Source organism: Megascapheus bottae, chromosome 21, assembly GCF_031878675.1.
Source record: "Megascapheus bottae isolate mThoBot1 chromosome 21, mThoBot2.hap1, whole genome shotgun sequence".
Taxonomy (NCBI): Eukaryota; Metazoa; Chordata; class Mammalia; order Rodentia; family Geomyidae; genus Megascapheus; species Megascapheus bottae.
Genome location: NC_143529.1, coordinates 7526576 through 7545231, shown reverse-complemented (window position 1 = coordinate 7545231; position 18656 = coordinate 7526576). Strand labels below are relative to the sequence as shown.

At 37.5% G+C, this 18656-nt stretch overlaps 1 protein-coding gene and 1 pseudogene across 1 annotated transcript in view; one reads left to right on the top strand and one right to left on the bottom strand.

The window, feature by feature from the left end:
* Pgap1 (post-GPI attachment to proteins inositol deacylase 1) overlaps positions 1–18656 on the top strand; it is an 82178-nt gene that overhangs the window by 14154 nt on the left and 49368 nt on the right. The window contains exons 4-7 of the mRNA XM_090354533.1: positions 9828–9999; positions 12466–12623; positions 15331–15383; positions 16114–16180. Coding sequence (XP_090210659.1) covers positions 9828–9999; positions 12466–12623; positions 15331–15383; positions 16114–16180 — 450 coding nt within the window. The remainder of the gene's footprint in view (positions 1–9827; positions 10000–12465; positions 12624–15330; positions 15384–16113; positions 16181–18656) is intronic.
* LOC150048581 (phosphoglycerate mutase 1 pseudogene) lies at positions 7472–9669 on the bottom strand (annotated as a pseudogene).

Genomic DNA, 18656 nt, shown 5'->3' with positions numbered 1-18656 from the left:
AAAAAAGTTATTCTTTTTCCTTCCTTCCTACATTTTTTTTTCCTGGTCAAGGGGCTGGATGGTGTCCTTGAGCATTTTGCTCAAGACTAGTGGTCTACCCCTTGAGCCACAGTCACATTTCTGGCTTTTTGGTAGTTAATTGAAGATAAGAGTCTCATGGACTTCTTCCCTAGCTAGTTTGAAACCATGATTCTCAGATCACAGCCTCCTGAGTAGCTAGGATTACAACCGTGAGCCACCAACTCCCAGCTAAGAAGCAATTCTACATAACAAAGACATATAGCATGAGATATTTGTTCATTTGTTTGCTTGTGGTGCTTGGCTCAAACCCAGGTCCTTGTACATGCTAGGCAAATATATATTTTTTTCTTATATTTTTATTGTAATTAATAGAAGGGTTACATTATATTCACCAGATAGAAGGTGCATTAGTTCACATACATTGATACCTTTCTCATGTCTTGGTCCCCATTTCCCTTCCCCACCCTGCCCCTCATCTTGTTTTCCCCCCTTCCCTATCCAATTTCAAATAACCAAATACGCATATATACAATATATTAAGATAACTAGGTGAAATACTGTAACAATATGAGATAACCAAGGGGCAGCAAAAGAGATGAGAAATAACATACTACATTAAGGACAACAATCACTCATTACATGGCTTTTGCATCATACTATATGGCCTTATGTATCTAGGTTTTGTTCTCTTGTAAATCTCTGCTAGGAGAGCCCAAGGTTTCTACTGATTATGACAAATGAGGGAAACCATTGAGCCTCTCTTCCTTTGAGTCTGGCTTACTTCACTTAATATGATTTTTTTCTAAGTCTTTCCATTTCCTTTCAAATGGGGCAATGTCTTCTTTCTGACAGGAGCATAGAATTCCACTGTGTACAAATATCACATCTTGTTGATCCACTCATAAACTGAGGGGTATCTGGGTTGGTTCTGTATCTTTGCTATGGTAAATAGTGCTGCAATGAACATCGTGATAGTGGATTTAGTATGTCCTTGTTTCTGGACGATAGGGTAAATAAATGCCAAGTAGTGGAATTGCTGGGTCATAGGGGAGCTCTGTGTTTAGTCTTTTGAGGAACTGCCAGATTGCTTTCCATAGTTGTTGAATGAGTTTGTACTCCCACCAACTGTGTAGTAGTGATCCCTCCTGGCCACATCCCTCCAGCATCTGTTATTCGATTTCTTGATCCTGGCCATTCTAACTGGAGTGAGGTGGAATCTTAGAGTTGTTTGGATTTGCATTTCTTTTATGGCCAGAGATGTGGAGCATTTCTTCATGTGTCTATAGGCCATTCTTATTTCTTCTTCAGAGAAGACTCTCTTTAAGTCTTTGGCCCATCTTTTAATGGGATGGTTGTTTCTTTGGAGATTAGTGTTGGAGTGATTCAATTTTTTGAGCTGTTGATATATTTTAGATATGAGGCCTTTGTCTGTTGTATGGTTAGTGAAGACCTCCCACTCTATAGGCTTTCTAGTTAATTTTCTAGCTATGTCCTTTGCCACACAGAAGCTCTGTAGTTTAATGCAGTCCCACTTATCCAGCCTTTCTCTGATTTGTTGTGTTTCTTGGTCCTTATTAAGAAAGTTTCGACCTTTGCCAAGGAGGCCTAGTGTATCTCCTATTCCTTCTTGTAAAGTTTTCAGTGTGTCAGCTTTTACCTCCAGGTCTTTGATCCATTTGGAGTTAATTCTAGTGCAGGGTGACAAAGAAGGATCCAACTTTAGTTTTCTTCAGGTGCTTAACCCGTTCTGCCAGCACCACTTGTTGAAGAGGCTGTCTTTCTTCCATTCTATTTTTTTGGCTCCTTTATCAAAGATTAGGTGGTCATAGGTCTGTGGGTTAATATCTGGGTCCTCTGTTCTATTCCATTGGTCTTTGGGTCTTTTCTTGTGTCAGTACCAAGCTGTTTTGGTCACTATATCTCTGTAATAGAGTCTAAAGTTTGGTATTGAAATTCCTCCTACGCTGTTCTTTCTGCTAAAATTGTTTTAGCTATACAGGGTATTTTATTATTCCTTATTAAGTTTTGGATTGACTAGGCAAATATTTTATCACTGATGTAAAGTAAGTTTTATGACTTAATTAAAAGTATTTGACATAATAGCAAAAAAAACCATGATGTAAGATTAAGTAGTTATTACACTTAAACTTACTTTTGTGAAATAGTATATTCATGGTATGCTAATAAGGTTATATATTATGATTTTCAAAAAGAAGGGTTGCTCAAGAACAAATGGAGGAAACATAATGGAAGTTCAGAATTACTCCTTGTGATATCATAGTTATAAAAATTTGAAAGCTTTTCCTCTAAAAACAAAGATTCGTACGCTTGCCACTTTTAATCAACATACTATAGAAGGCCTAGCCAGAGCAAGTAGACTAGAATAAAAATAAGAGACATCCAAATCAGAAAAGTGGAGAGAAAAACCTGTCTACCCTTGCAGATGACTCAGGATTGTATTTAGGAAACAAAAACAAAAATAAAAACTATAATAGGAAATCCCAATGCCAGTGGTTCATGCTTGTAATCCTAGCAGAAAATAAAAAGTCCTCAAAAATAAACAAAACTAACTGATAGGGGACCAGGAGTTTGGCCTAGCATGCATACCGGGTTTGATTCCCCGGTACCACATACATAGAAAAAAGTCACAAGTGGTTCTGTGACTCAAGTGGTAGAGCTCTAGCCTTGAGAAAGTCCAAGGATAGTGGTCAGGCCCTGAGTTCAAGCCAAGACTAGCAAAAACAAAATAAAATAAACAACAACAACAAAAAAAACCCTAACTGTTAGAGCAAAAAAAAGTCCTAGAACATCTAAAACTAGTTGCAGTCTGTAGACTATCAGTGAATTATGTAGCTATACAACTTGAACCATATTCCCAGGACCTTAGGCTGAACTCTTATAAATGTATTTCTCCAAAGAAGATCTATAGGCAGCTAGTATATATATGAAAAACTGTTCAGAATTTAACAAAAATCAAGGCAGTGCAAACCAAAATCATTGAGATCTGTTACCTCACATCTGTCAAGATGGTTTCCAACAAACAAACAAACAAACAAAATTGGTAAGGATATGGAAACTCAGAATATTGTACACTGTTGAAATGCATAGTGTTAAGTAGCAATGGAAAACCGTGGAGGTAACTGAAAAAATTAAAACTAGAATTGCCACATGATCTAGCAGTCTCACTTCTGGATATTCATTTAGAAGAATTAGAATGGAGGGGCCAGAATTTGGCCTAGTGGTAGAGTGCTTGCCCAGCATGCACAAAGACCCGGGTTCCATTCCTCAGTACCACATACATAGAAAAAGCCAGAAGTGGTACTGTGGCTCAAGTGGTAGAGCTCTAGCCTTGAGAAAGTCCAAGGACAAGTCCCAGGCCCTGAGTTCAAGCCTCATGGAGTCACACCAAAAAAAAAAAAAGAATTAGAATGGAGATCTTAAAGACATACATTAGCATTTATGTATGTTTATGTATGGCATTATTTGTAATAGTCAACATGTCGAGAAATATCTCACATGTCAAAAGAAACATGCTATATAAATGCAGTGAAATATTCAGCTCTTGAAAAAGAGAAATTCCTATAAAATGCAACATAGTTGACATTATGGATATCATGCTAAGTAACATAATCCAGTAATAGAAGGGTAAATATTGCATTCCTTCACTTACATGAAATATATAAAGTAGTAAAACTTATACAAGCGAGTATAATGGGAGCTACAAGGGATCTCAGATGGAGAAAATGAGCAGCAAATTAATTATTAATAACTATAAAGTGTCAGTTGTGCAAGGTGAATAACTTCTAGTTGTATGCTGTACAACATTGTGCCCGTAGTTAATAATACTGTATTGAATACTTAAAAATCTGTTCAAGTTGGATGCTAGTGGCTCCTGCTTGTAATCCTAGCTACTGAGGAGTCTGATATCTGATGATAGTCATTCAAACCCAGTGGTAGAGCTGTGATTCAAGTGGTAGAGCAGCAGAAAAGTTCAGGGACATTGCCTAGGTCCTGAGTTCAATCCCCAGGACTCACACACCTCTTTCTTTCTTTCCTTCCTTCCTTTCTTCCTTCCTTCCTTCCTTTTCTCTCTCTTTCTTCCTTTCCTTCTTTCTTTCCTTCTTTCCTCCCTTCCTTCCCTCCCTCCCTCCCTTCCTCCTTCCTCTTTCTTTCTCTCTCTCTCTCTCTTTCTCTCTCTCTCTCTCTCTCTCTCTCTCTCTCTCTCTCTCTCTCTCTCTCTCTCTCTCTCTCTCTCTCTTTCTTTCTTCCCCCACCTCTCTCTCTCTGTCTCACACACACATAATATTTGAAATTAACAGTTTGAGGTCTAGAGAAAGAAGGGCAAAATTCACAAAGAAGAAAACAAAAATGAGACTGGAAAATGATGTAATAGAAAATTAACCGTAGAAAAAATAACATACCAATGGTTGATTCTTTGAAAATAGCTATAAAACTGATAAAAAGAAAATTGATATAAGCAGTATCAAGATGGAAAGAGGCAGCATTTATTACAGAGCTTACAGGTATAAAAGGATGATACAGGAATGCTATGATTCACTTTATACCAATAAATTTGGCAATTCAGATGAAACAAATTCCTTGAAACATAAATTACAAAATTGATATAAGAAACAAAATCTGAATAGCTTTATATCTTCCTAAAATTTTTTCTATTTCTAATATAAAATTTACCGTAAGAAAAACCCATGACCAAATGACTCACAGTAATAAATTCTAGCAGACATTTGAAAAGGACTGATATCCATCTTATGAAAAACCCTTTCAGAAAATAGAGGAAGAGGAAACACAAGATTCAGTTTTCCAGTTTAGTGTGACTCTGATAACCAAACTGGAATAGATGATAAGGAAAAAAAAGAGAGATGAAGAAAATGTAGTAACATCTTATTTAAGTGCTAGCAAATGCTAGTATCAAGTAGTATTGTTTGAAAAGAAACTAGAATGTGAACATAGATATAAAATCATAAAATAAAAATTAGAATTTAAATTTAGCAAAATTGTATTGAAAATAAGATACATTGTAGAGTTTTTTGTGAAGATACAATGTTGGTTTAATATCCAGGAATTAATACAGTTCATTGTAGGATTGTTTCTGTAGATTTAGAAACCCACTGGACTACATTTAGAACACATTTATGGTTCAATATGATAAAAACAAACATGAATGGTACATTAGTAATAGAAAATCCTTTCTATTATGAGTAATTATAAGTATTATGATGAGTACTATGGGAGAAAGCAGCCAATTTAGTAAAAGATCTTTAATATACAACATGGTGTTAGATGAAATAAATAAGATTACCAAAAAATTAGACTTACTTTTTTTTTTTTTTGCCAGTCCTGGGCTTGAGCTCAGGACTTAAGCACTGTCCTTGGACTTTCTCAAGGCTAGAGCTCTACCACGTGAGACTCAGCACCACTTCTGGCTTTTTTCTATGTATGTGGTACCGAGGAATCGAACCCGGGTCTTTGTGCATGCTAGGCAAGCACTCTACCACTAGGCCAAACTCACGGCCTTTAGACTTACTTTTTATAGTTTCACAATTAGCAATCAGAAGCAGTCAATTATATATTAAGCAGTTTTATTTTTTCTGTTTTGCTTCCGATTTTTTATAAAGATTATATATTAAATTTATAATAGGACTTTAGAAGTGGGGATATTTACAATGTAAGATTGCTGTTAAAAGCAAGTACAGTAAGAGATTTAATAGAATCACATTAGGTGGGTAAATTAAAGGAATGGCCTTATCAATCACATGAGTCTGAATATAGTAAATACAGCAGTTAACAAAACCAAAGTTCAATCTTTTGTGTGGCTTATGTTCTTATAGGTGGGGCAGATAATAAACCTGCTATGTAAGAAAAAATACATATATTTTTCTATAGTACATATGCCAGGAAGAAAATTAATAGTAAAAGGAGATAAGCAGTCAAGGACAGAAGATTACATCTGAAAATGAGGGTGCCCAGGGAAGACCTTTTGAGAAGCAGGACAATTTAATACACACCAAGTGCTTTTGGAAATGACCTGTTTAAATATTTAGGGAGAAAAAAAAAACTACAGAGAGGAAGCATAGCTGGTCCACCACACATATGTATGTATGTAGTATTTTAGGAAAGACAAGGAATAAACCATTTCAACAAGGAAAAAAGTGAGTTGTCTGAAATACTGATGATAGGTCCAATAAGATGAGAATTACGAATTGACTATTAAGCTGGATGCTAGTGGCGCATGCCTGTAATCCTAGCTACTTCTGAGTCTGAGATCTGAGGATCACAGTTCAAAGCCAGTCTGTGTAGGAAAGTCTGTGAGACTCATCTGTAGTTAATCACACAAAAAGCTGGAAGTGGAGCTATGGCATAAGTGGTAGAACACTAGCCTTGAGTAAAGGGGAGCTCAGGGACTGTGCTCAGGCTGAGTTCAAGCCCCAGGATTGGCAGAAAAAGGAAAGTTAGACTATAGGAGTGTTTGGAAACAAAGTAAGAACAGTTTTTGTGGAGTGCTGAGAGGAAAGCCTGATTGGATTGGACTTAAAGACTTTAGATGTTGACAAGTTAGAAATAGTAAATATTGAATATTGTTGACAAAATTAGAGAAAAGTGCCAATAAATGGAGAGAATTACAGTGTTTTTATTTCAGCGTAAGAATATATTTGTACACTAATGGCGGTGATCTAGTGGAGAAGGAAAAGCAGTGATGCAAAAAGAAATGAGAACTACCAGTCTTGTACTTTTAAAAAGGCCAAAGGGGATATGTTTCAGAGAATAAATGTGGGGGTTACATTTTGCAAAGATTAACTCTGTTTGGGATCCCCAAGTCCAGGTTTGACAGGTTGTGAAGAGGATTCACTGGATTCAACATACAGTTATATTGATGGTTACTGTTTATTATAGTGGAAGGATACAAAGCAAAATTAGCAAAGAATGCATACAGGGTGAAATCTAGTGGAAACCAGGTACAGGCTTCCAGAAGTTCTCTTACAGAGGAGTCACATTGAACACATAAACATATGGTAGCAAATTGTGACATGTGAGGAAACCTCATTGGAGAGTTGGTGTCCAAGGTTTTTGTGTGGGTACCCTCCGCCTAGCAGATACCCAAATTCTAATCTGGAGGGTAACAGGTATTTACCATAAACCATATGGTTTCCACTGTTTAGATACAGCGAGTTCATTCTTATCTTTTAAGGAATGGTGAGACACATCAAATGTAAGGTCCAGATCCCCCCCAACAAAGCCTACCTTGTATTCAGTCCATCTAAAGATAGCAGTGTTAGGCCACGGTCTTAACTCTTCTGCTCAAGTAACAGAAGAAAAGGCATGAGTGAAGGATCAGTGCTGAGGGAAATGAGCCAAAGTTTGATAATGGTAGTGGTAGAAATAAGGTTTTCTTTTAAGTAACACTGAAAATTTTTTTTCTTATATTGCACATCACTCTTTTATTACACTGATCTGGAGAGATTTAGTAGTTATTCTCAAAAGGACTTTAGGGTCCATGTGGCAGAGCCAAGCAACTAGAACATGATTCAGAAACCAGACACAGTGAAACACTTGGACATGATTAAGAAGAAATTCACTGCCACAGAACAAGGCAGGAGGGGTTTAAGTAGAAACAGGAAGCATTCCTGTCCTCTGAGGCCAAGGAACTTTCCCTTATTGGTGTGAGGAATGGCTTCTCTTCTGATTACCACATGTGTGACTATTTCAACTGCCACAAAAAACCCCAGAAAGATTTTAACTCAGTATTATCTCTACATACATATATGTATGTATATATATGTATGTATTTCCTTATGTAACACAAGAATGTAGCTCAGGATTGATCCTAGCCATCTGGAGCCAGCACCTCTGGAGTCAAGAGGAAATAGCTGTTTTGAAGTCACCTTCCACTGGAATGATTCAAGTCTCCTCAACAGGGACCTGATGATCAGAGCTTAGGAGCGAGGCCTGGCTCACAATGAACTCTGGCTTCTCATTGGTCATGCCATGGCAGGGTTCCTGCCTAACCACGATTCATTCAAGCAGGTCCTTAGTAAACAAAGCACTGGGAAAAAACTGAAATTATTATCACTCAACCCTCCTGAATATATAAAAGGAGCCTTCCTGGGCTTTAGGCTGCAAAGCTATATCCCAAAGGTGCCATTCTGACTAGATTCTATGAAGGGAGTGGGTGCAAGAGACAATACTAAAAATGAAAATGGGAGCCATTGGTCCCCATCTGCAGCTACCTACAACTTAAGATGTATAGAAGTGGTCAGTGTGACGTGCAGAGGAATGAGTGGGCAGGGAAGGTGTTTGAGGGGTAGCAGTCAGCCTGCTCGCCTTCACTTCTTGGCCTTGCCCTGGGCAGCCACAGCTTCCATGGCTTTACGCACGGTCTCTTCGTCCCCCAGGAACTGCATGGGCTTGATGGGCTTCAGGTTCTTGTCCAGCTCATAGACTATGGGAATACCAGTTGGCAAGTTCAGCTCCATGATGGCTTCTTCGGAGAGACCTTCCAGATGCTTGACAATGCCCCGAAGGCTATTGCCATGGGCTGCAATCAGAACCCTTTTGCCCTCTTTGATCTGAGGGACTATTTCTTCATTCCAGAAGGGTAGTGCTTTGGCAATAGTATCTTTCAGGCTCTCACAGGAGGGTAGCTGATCTTCAGTGAGGTCTGCATACCTGCGATCCTTACTGATGTTGCTGTTGAAGGGATGGTCAGGCTCCATTGGAGGTGGTGGGACATCATAGGAGCGTCTCCAGATCTTCACCTGGGCCTCACCATGCTTAGCAGCAGTTTCTGCTTTATTGAGGCCAGTCAGACCCCCGTAGTGCTGCTCATTGAGGTGCCAAGTCCTCACCACTGGCAACCACATCTGGTCAATGGCATCCAGCACTGTCCAGAGAGTCCTAATAGCTCTTTTCTGCACTGAGGTGAAGCAGATGTCGAATTCATAGCCAGCATCTCGCAGAGCCTGCCCGCTGTGCTTCGCCTCCTCGTGGCCCGCGTGGCTCAGGTCTGCATCGTACCAGCCGCTAAAGCAGTTCTCCAGGTTCCATGAGCTCTCACCGTGCCAGATCAGCACCAGTTTGTAGGCAGCCGTGGTGACAAGACGAGGGATGCAGCGCGGAATGAGAATCACACTGAAAAATTTTATAATCAGTAAATAAATGTAATGCAGACTTATTTTTAAATCCAAACATATTATAGAGAAATTGTTAGGAAATACCAGTATATTAAGATAATAGTCTTATAGCAGCTATTGTTTTTTTATCTTCTATATATTTTCAGTGTTAAATGAATGGTCTGTTTTGTAATATCTTATAAAAATCTAATCTGGGCCAAGAGTGTAGCCTAGTGGTAGAGTGCTCACCTAGCATGCACAAAGCCCTGGTTCCATTCCACAGTACCACATACACAGAAAAAGCCAGAAGTGGTACAGGCTCAGGTGGCACAGTGCTAGCCTTGAGCAAAAAGTATCCAAAGACAGTGCCCAGGCCCTGACTTCAAGCCCCAGGACTGGCAAAAAAAACCCAACAACTAATATTCTAAAATATACCAACATACATATATATATCTCAATGACTTAGAACATAACAGTACAAAAATAAAAATATAACTCTTAAAATGTCAGTATAACGCATTACCTATACACTGATCAGAATTATGTCTGTTTCTATATATTATGATAGGTGTTCTTATGATTTAACTTTTCTATTATATAGCTGATGCAAATAGAAATATTTTGTATTTTTATTATGACATTAAAATTAATTATGCCATGGTGATTTTTTTAAAACAGGGTCAAGAATTTCCTCCAAAAAGTGTGGCAATAATTGGTCATTCTATGGGTGGCCTTGTTGCAAGAGCATTACTTACACTGAAAAACTTTAAACAAGATCTCATAAATCTGCTTATTACACAAGCCACACCTCACGTTGCTCCTGTAATGCCATTAGATCGTTTTATTACAGGTGAGTATTATTACATACACTAACTGAACTCTTCATTTTTTTCAGGATTAAACGAGGAAGCATTTATAGCTCTTTCTTTTAGACTAATCCACAGTTCACACTATGTATAGAACAGTTCAGTTGGAAATCACTTCCAATTTTGTCAGTGATGGGACTTGAACTCTAGGCCTGGGCACTGTCTCTGAGCTCTTCAGCTCAAAGATACTGCCCTACCCCTTCAGCAACAGTGCCACTTCTGGTTTTCTGGTGATTAATTGGAGATGAGTCTCACAGACTTTTTAGTGCCCCAGCTGACTTTGAATCATGATCCTCAGCCTCCTGAGTAGCTAGGATTACAATTGTGAGCCACTGGTACCCAGCTCACTTCCAATTTTAACTATCTTTCACCTTAGGCTACTAATTGGAAATCTTGTTAGTTTTCTCTTTCCATAGCTTCTTAACATGGTGGACAGGTATCTTACAATTCCTAGGTAGTAGAAATTTAGTTATTCTTGATGATGATAATTTGTTTCATGAGATATATACATATATATCTCATATATATGTTTATATAAGTATCTCATCAAAAATTTATATAGTGAGCTAGAATAATTGGTATTTATTCAGCTATTACTATATTTTGGGTAATATATGAAGGACTGTAGTCCAGGAGTTAGGTAACATTGTTACTGTCATGTTTGAGTTTAGAGACAAGGCCAACATAAAGTTCTTACACAGCCATGTAGCCAAAAAATAATGGAGCCAATGTTTATTTGACCCTGGCAAACTTGCTGCTGGTTGTGCTCTTAGCCTTTGCACACTATACTGCTTTTTAATTGAGGTATATTACTGTGAAAATAGAAATTAAAACTGAATAATGTTGTGCTCCAGGGAATTTTGAATGGATTATAGTAGTTTCTAATGGGTTTCATCTAATCAGATAATGATATTATCACAAAATAAGAGTTAAATGTTGAGCTAGGCCTTTGGAGGGTTAAAGACAGCACCTAGGCTATATATATAGCAAAACCCTGTCTACATGGATGGATGAATAGACAGAAATAGAATTTAAAAGAAACAAGTAAAAGTAGGTGTTAAATTTGTGAGAGACAGATCCATATGACTTTTAGAAGTGGATTCCCTGATTATACTAAGTGGAAATTTTGCTGACCTCTCTTTAGTAAGAAGATCTTGTGATACCAAATATTTCAGAACCTGAGTAGGATCTAATGCCACAATAAAAATACATTAAATTTGGGGGCCGGAAGTTTGGCCTAGTGGTAGATTGCTTGCCTAGCATGCATGAAAGCCCAGGTTCGATTCCTCGGTACCATGTGCATACAAAAAAGCTGGAAGTGGTACTGTGCTTCAAGTGGTAGAGCTCTAGCCTTGAGAAAAGTGCAAGGACAGTGCTCAGGTCCTGAGTTCAAGCCCCACGACTGGCAAAAAAAAAAATACAATACATTTTCTGAGTGGCTCCCACCTGTACTCCCAGCCACTTAGGAGCCTAAGATCTGAAGATCATGCTTTGAACTCAGCTGGGGTAGGAAAGTTCATGAGATTCTTATTTTCAATTAACCACCAAAAAAGCTGGAAGTGGCGGTATGGCTCAATTGAAAAAGCTAAAAGACAATGCCCAGACTCTGAGTTCAATCCTCTTAGTACTGGGGCACTCACGTGTGCATACACACACACACACACACACACATACATGCACACATGCACTCATGCACATACATATAGACACAAAGTTTGATGATCAAAAAGAGAAACAATGGGAACTCTTTTATCATGAGTTCAATTCAGTAATCTTAAATAATAAAAATTTCCCACCTTCCATGATTGAAGTAAAAAATGTCTCTAGATTCTTCCCTTTGAATTACTTGCACTTGATGAGTAGGGTGCTGTGACATTTTTTATAGCAACATAGATCTGATACTGTCCTGATGATTTTATTGTAAGAATTTAAGTACTATGTAGTGATGGCCATGTTAAAGTTGCTAAGCTCTCATGTACAAGGACATTAGGAGACGTGTACAGCTCTTTTAATTGCACATATTTAACAGATGTGGTTTGATGGATTTAATATATGCATAAACTGAAACAGACACCAAAAAGTTCTACAATTCTTTAGCAAAATAAATTACTAGACGATTTTAAGATTTTCATTTCATGGTAAACTATGTGAAGCTTCATCCTTGTGGAATGTAGAGACATATTTATGTATTGAATTGTAAAAGTTGGTAAATTTGGATATTACTTTTCTTTTTTATTGATGCCTTAGCAACCCTTAATATTTACCCGAGTTTAATAAAGGTTGTGGGGATATGTATAAAGTCCTTGATTTTTCTCAAAATAGGGAAATGTGAATACATTGTTCATCAACCAGTGAATGTAACCAAAATTTCAGTTAAATATTAGTATTCTAGGCATGATTGCAAAGAATGACATTACTTTTCAGCATCTCTGTTTTTTATTCTTACCCAGATTTTTATATGACTGTGAACAATTATTGGATTCTAAATGCTCGGCACATAAACTTGACAACCCTTTCTGTAGCTGGAGGATTTCGGGATTACCAAGTTCGTTCAGGACTGACTTTCCTACCAAAATTAAGCCATCATACCAGTGCCTTATCTGTTGTGGTAATTATTTTTAAATTCTACTGAAATGGTAACACAGTTGACACAGAGGAACATGACAAGAGAAATAATGTAGAGTTACGTAGAAATGACTGCTGAATTTATGGCATAGGTTGCCACTGCATTTGTGTCCATCACATGTGTGAGAGGAAATGAATGTGAATATATAGGGAGGGCAGAGTTATGGGTAATGTCTCTACAAAGTAACAAGGGCATTAAAATCACTGAAAATGATTCTTACGAGAAGCAATTATGTCTTGTCTAAAATGAGAGCATATTGATTAGAGTTGTAACTATAAGAAAATATGGCCAGGTGCCAGTGGCTTATGTCTGTAATCCTAGCTACTTGGGAGGCTGAGATCTGAGGATCTTGGTTTAAAGCCAACTTGGATTTCTGTATTTCTCAGGAAAGTATTCTATGCAACCTTCTCAAATCTGGCTATTATATATCCGTGTGTGGTGGTGGTGGTGGTGGTGGTGGTGGTGGTGGTGGTGGTGGTGGTGGTGTGTGTGTGTGTTAGCTTCCAAAGAAGCTATAATCTTTTATATGTCCATATATATGTTCCCTTTTATTTTATTTATTTTGGCAGTTCTGGAGGTTGCACTTAGGACCTTTGCTTAGTATTTGAGTCCGTCCCCAGTCCTTTTTTCTTCAGGTAGGGCCTCCAATTTTTACCCAATGCTAGCCAGCCTTGAACTGTGATCCTGAGCTACAACTCCCCAGAAGGTGCAATTACAAATGTGAGTCACCATGCCTGGCCCATATGGCTCACTTAAGAAAAAGAAAAGGAAAATCAGAGATGGAGACCATAATTGTATTAGAGTAAGCTACCTAAAATTCTATAATATACTTTGACACATGTAATGGCACTTCAGTACCAGTGAAGTTTATTTTCCTCATATAAATGGTTTAGGATAAGGGTGACTTAGGTTAGTAGATAGTTTCCTCCATTCAGGGACTCTGTCTTACAGCAGGCACAGTATGTTAAATGCTTTACTTAAAGATCACTTTAGTTGTCACTAGTTCAACCCAAAAGGAGAAATAAGTTAGAAGGCCTTGAGCCTAGAAGTGATATATATCACGTCTTCTTACACATCATTAGCAAAAATAATTAACTCCAGCCAGGAGTTTGGCCTAGTGGTAGAGCGCTTGCCTAGCATGCGCAAAGACCCTGGTTCGATTCTTCAGTACGACATACTGAAAAGCCGGAAATGGTGTTGTGGCTTAAGTGATAGAGCTCTAGCCTTGAGAAAGCCCAAGGACAGCACTCAGACCCTGAGTTCAAGCCCTGGGACTGACAAAACAAAATAGTTAACTCCTTAAAGCAAGAGACCCCACCAGGTGTAAGGATGTCATTTGTATTATTAAAAAAAAAAAATGAGCTCAACTTAATTCTATGTTTTTTTTTAATGTAAAGACATTTTCTTTATTTCTCTCTCATTTTCTTTAATTCTATGTTTTTATACTGGTAAATACTGTCTCCTAGAGCCAATATTCTACTGAAGCATGGTGGTTCTGATTTTTTTTCCCTAATATTGGGGCTGGAACTCAGGGCCTTGCACTCTAACTTGCCTTTTTTTTTTTTTTTTTTTTTTTTTTTTTTGCTGAAGGCTGGTGTTCTACCCTGTGAACTATGTCTAGTTCTGGTTTCTTGCTGGTTATTTGGAAAAAAGAGTTTCTCAGACTTATCTGCCCAGGCTGGCCTTGAACTGAGATTCTTAGATTTCATCTTCTTGAATAGGCAGGATTATATAAGTGTGTACCATCAATGCCTGGCTTCTGTCTGATATTTTTTAAGTAAGCCATCAGCAGTAATTTCCCTATCTATGAAGTACTTTTAACTTTAAGTAAGTACAGACTTCCCTCTTTTGAACCTTGAACCTAAAGCAATTTTCTTTATAGAGTATAAGAATGGCAATGATTCCTTGAAATTATACATATTTACTGTTTTTGTTCTATTAAAGAGATATTTTAAATCTCTATTTTTTCTTGCATCTTTGTTGTTAGTCTCCTGCTTGTATTCTGCATTGACAGTTCTGATAATAACAGCTCATTGTGTCTTTCTGGTGCAGAGAGGTATCATGAAAAACAAAATTAGATTGTACGTAAAATGCTATTCACAGAAAAGTCTTGAGCTGGTATGAAAAGATATCAGCTTAAAGAGTGATATGCCTTTCTTCGAAAGCCTTCTATGTGGATTACTGGCATATTATAGCTTATGTATAGGTTACCTTTTGTAAAAACTACTTCAACTTAATGTATCATTTTGAAATACCTACATATCCTAAGATAGTAAACTAATGCTATATGTTTCTAAATACTAAGAATTTATGACCTTTTTATAATGTGTGATTGTTGTTCTTAATGTACTATGTTATTTCTCATCACTTTTGTTGTCCCTTGGTTATTCTCATATTGTTACAGTATCTTAACTTGTTATGTGGTATATTGTGTATACAATTATTTGTTTATTTGAAATAGGAAAGGGAAGGGGGGGAAGATGAGGGAAGGGGGTGGGAGGAGGGAAATGGGGGACAAAAACATGAGAAGAGGTATCAATGTGTGTGAAGTAATACACCTTTTATCTGGTGAATATAACTGTAACCCTTCTATTAATTACAATAAAAAATAAAACAGCAAAAAAGAATTTATGAACTTTTAAAGAGTAATAAATGTACTTGAGTTTGATTTTTTTTCCTTTCCTTTTAGAGTTCAGCGGTGCCTAAAACTTGGGTCTCAACAGATCATCTCTCCATTGTATGGTAAGTTGATGTAACTTTTTTTTGGCAATTTGTCATAGTCCTTTTTCTTCATCAGTGCATCCATTGTTTTGTTAGCTTTTATGGGAAAAAGATTAAGTACTGAGAACTATATATTTGATTCTTGTTATTGTCAACATTCCTTTGACAGTATACCCCTTGAGAATCTGTAACATCATCGCTTTAAAAAACAGTTGTATCATCGCAAATGAAGCTAGCATCAAATACCAAAGTATTAGTGTGTTAAAGTTGGGTAGAGTCACTTACTGTAACTCAGATGTGGTTAAAACAGCAATGATTGATCTCAGAAACAGTGCATAAGAAATCATGAATGATTTAATCTTTCTGCTAATATAGGTAAATCATAAGAGATTAAATGTGGGTCAAGAAGTATGGAGTTAGTATCTGCCTCCATGTGTTTCACATTAAAGATTCTCTTTTGACCTTCCCTTGGCTGTGCAAGTAGTGGTGTCTGTAAGAACCACCCTGTGCAGCATATACATAGATATGATATGTCTAGCTAAGACTCAGAGATGACAGAAGAAAAGTTCTACTGTCAATCATCCAGGAAGGTTTAATTTTCTTTACTTTATATAGGAGTTAAGAATGATTGTTAATATTTACTTCATAACAGTAAAAGAAACTCACGTTTCATTAAATAGTATAGTTTTGCATATTGGGATCAAAAAAAGATGTTTCAATAAAGTTTCTTTTGCAATACTTTATTCTTTAGGTGTAAACAACTGCAATTGACTACAGTTCGAGCATTCTTTGATCTGATTGATGCTGATACTAAACAAGTATGTATTTTTAAATTAAAATGGTTTTAGCAGGGCTGGGAGTTTGGCCTAGTAGTAGAGTGCTTGCCTAGCATGCATGAAGTCCTGGGTTTGATTCCTTGGTACCACATACATAGAAAGAGCCCAATGTGGTGCTGTGTCTCCAATGGTAGAGCTGTAGCCTTGAGAAAGTCCAAGGACAGCACTCAGGCCCTGAGTTCAAGCCCCTGGACTAGAAAAAAATTGTTTTATCAAATGAAAAGCTTTTTTTTCTCCAGTGTGGAAGTTTGAACTCAGAGTCTCAAACCTGCTAACTAGCACTCTCACTTGAGGCACTGCCCAGCCTTGTTTTCCACTGGTTAAGTTTGCAGTAGGGTCTCATTCCCTGCCAGCACGCATGCCTTAGCCACGGTCTGCCTACCTTTGGTTTCTTGTCCTTACTTGGATGACAGGCACATAACCAGCATATCCAACTTCCTTATGTGGACTTTCTTTTCCCCCCGTTCTGGCTGCTCTGGAACCTCAGTCTTCTTAGCCTCCTTGTAGCTTGGGATGACAGGCATGTGCCATCATGTCCAGCTATGGGTTGATAAGGGTTCTGGAAACCTTCCATCTGAGCTGGCTTTGCACTAGCTGGCTTTGCACTGTGACCCTGTTCTTAGCTTCCCAAGTAGGTAGCAGGAACTACCTCTGTCCACCAAAGTGAAAGTTTTTCTTAAAGTAATAATAGATTGAATGCATTTTGTACTTTGATATAGATAGAAGCTTCTTATTTCAATTTTAATTAGCTCTGAAATGAAAGTTTTTATTTTTCTCTGATAATGCTTTGACCACTATTAATAATTTAGACTGTAATGGAAAGGAAAAGTGAAATATTACATTAACTCTTGCCTCAGTTCAAAAGTTTGAAACATTCTTCTAGCTTTAAAAAATATTATTATTATTTTTAATTACTTTTTTGGTGGCTGATCCTAGTCTTGAACTAAGGGGATGGGTACTATTCCTGAGCTTCTTTTGCTGAACGATGGTGCCCTACCACTTAAGTCAGAGCTCCACTTCTGGTTCTTTTGTTGAGGAGAGGTAGTTTATTGGAGATAAGAGTCTTTTGAACTTACTTGCCTGGGCTGGCTTTGAACTTCAGTCCTCAGATCTTAGCTTCCTGAATAGCTAGGATTATAGACATGAATCAGTAGTGCCCAGCATTCTTCTAGCTTTTACCTTTAACTTAAAAGAGAAATACTTATTAGAAACTACTAGCTGGCTAGTGCTCTACCACTATGACACAGCACCACTTACAGCTTTTTCTCTGTGTGTGGTACAGAGGAATCAATCCCAGGACTTGGTGCATGCTAGGCAAGCACTCTACCACTAGGTCACCCTCCTAGCCCTTGAGCCATGTTTTAAAACATGTTTTTGGATCTGTGATATGATCAAAATATGTACATCAAGTCCTTAAATTGTATAGTTTTATAAGTTGATCTTTTTCTTAATGAGATTTCATCATGTTTACAGAACATCATGTTACTCTTCTCTTTCTTGCCTGCTGGCAGATAGTGACAGGCACAAACTGTTTCAGCAGCAGAATTCTATTTACTCTTCCTCCCCTCCCTGTGAGTTAGGAATAAATACCATTTTTTTGTTAAACAGTCTTACTTAGGTCATCTTGCAGAATATTACTCTTCCTTCAAAATATGTTTTGAGAACTATGATTTTTCCTATTGGATAATAAAGTGTAAAGTATTTTTGTTGTTGTTTTGTTTTTTAAGCAATCTTTTACATAGCAAAGTACCAGTTCATTGACTTTTCATACAGTCTGTTTCTTGAAGGCTCCAATCCTTGAGAAACCAGTATGGATAACCTCTCTCCATAGGGTTTAGACAAAAGTTTCATCCTTTTCATGTCTTAGAAGTAGTAGTATGCTCTCTTGAGGGATAGGAAGAAAAAATGCATTGTTTCGTTAATTCTTCAGAATGTTCTATTAGAGAGACTCATAGATGCTTAGCTTTTTCTTGAAGACCCAAATCATTCTGTTTCATGATATTTTATGGCAGAAGATTCCATCTCACATTAGTATATTTATTGGTGCTTCCACAGTTTTGTTCCACAAGCTCAAGAGGTGGCTTTTGAGTCCATGGATATCATAGGCATGGATTTAGCCAACCACAGATTGAAGACATTTGGGGGGGAAATTTTGTCTATGTAAACATATTCCAACTTTTCCTTGTCCTTGTTCGCTAGACTTAGCAGTATACCAAATGCCAGTTGTTCATGTAACATACTCATTATATTAAGTGTTATAAGTAATCCAGTGACTGAAGTATGTGGAAGGATGTACATGGATGGGTTATATACAAATGCTACTCCGTTTTGTCTAGGAGACTTGAGCATCTGCACACTGTGGGGTCTGAAGGAGAGGTCAAAAGCCAATCTTGGATACTGTGTGTTTAGTGGACTGAATACTAGAAAAGTTTAAACTGAAGTTATAATTCCTCACTCA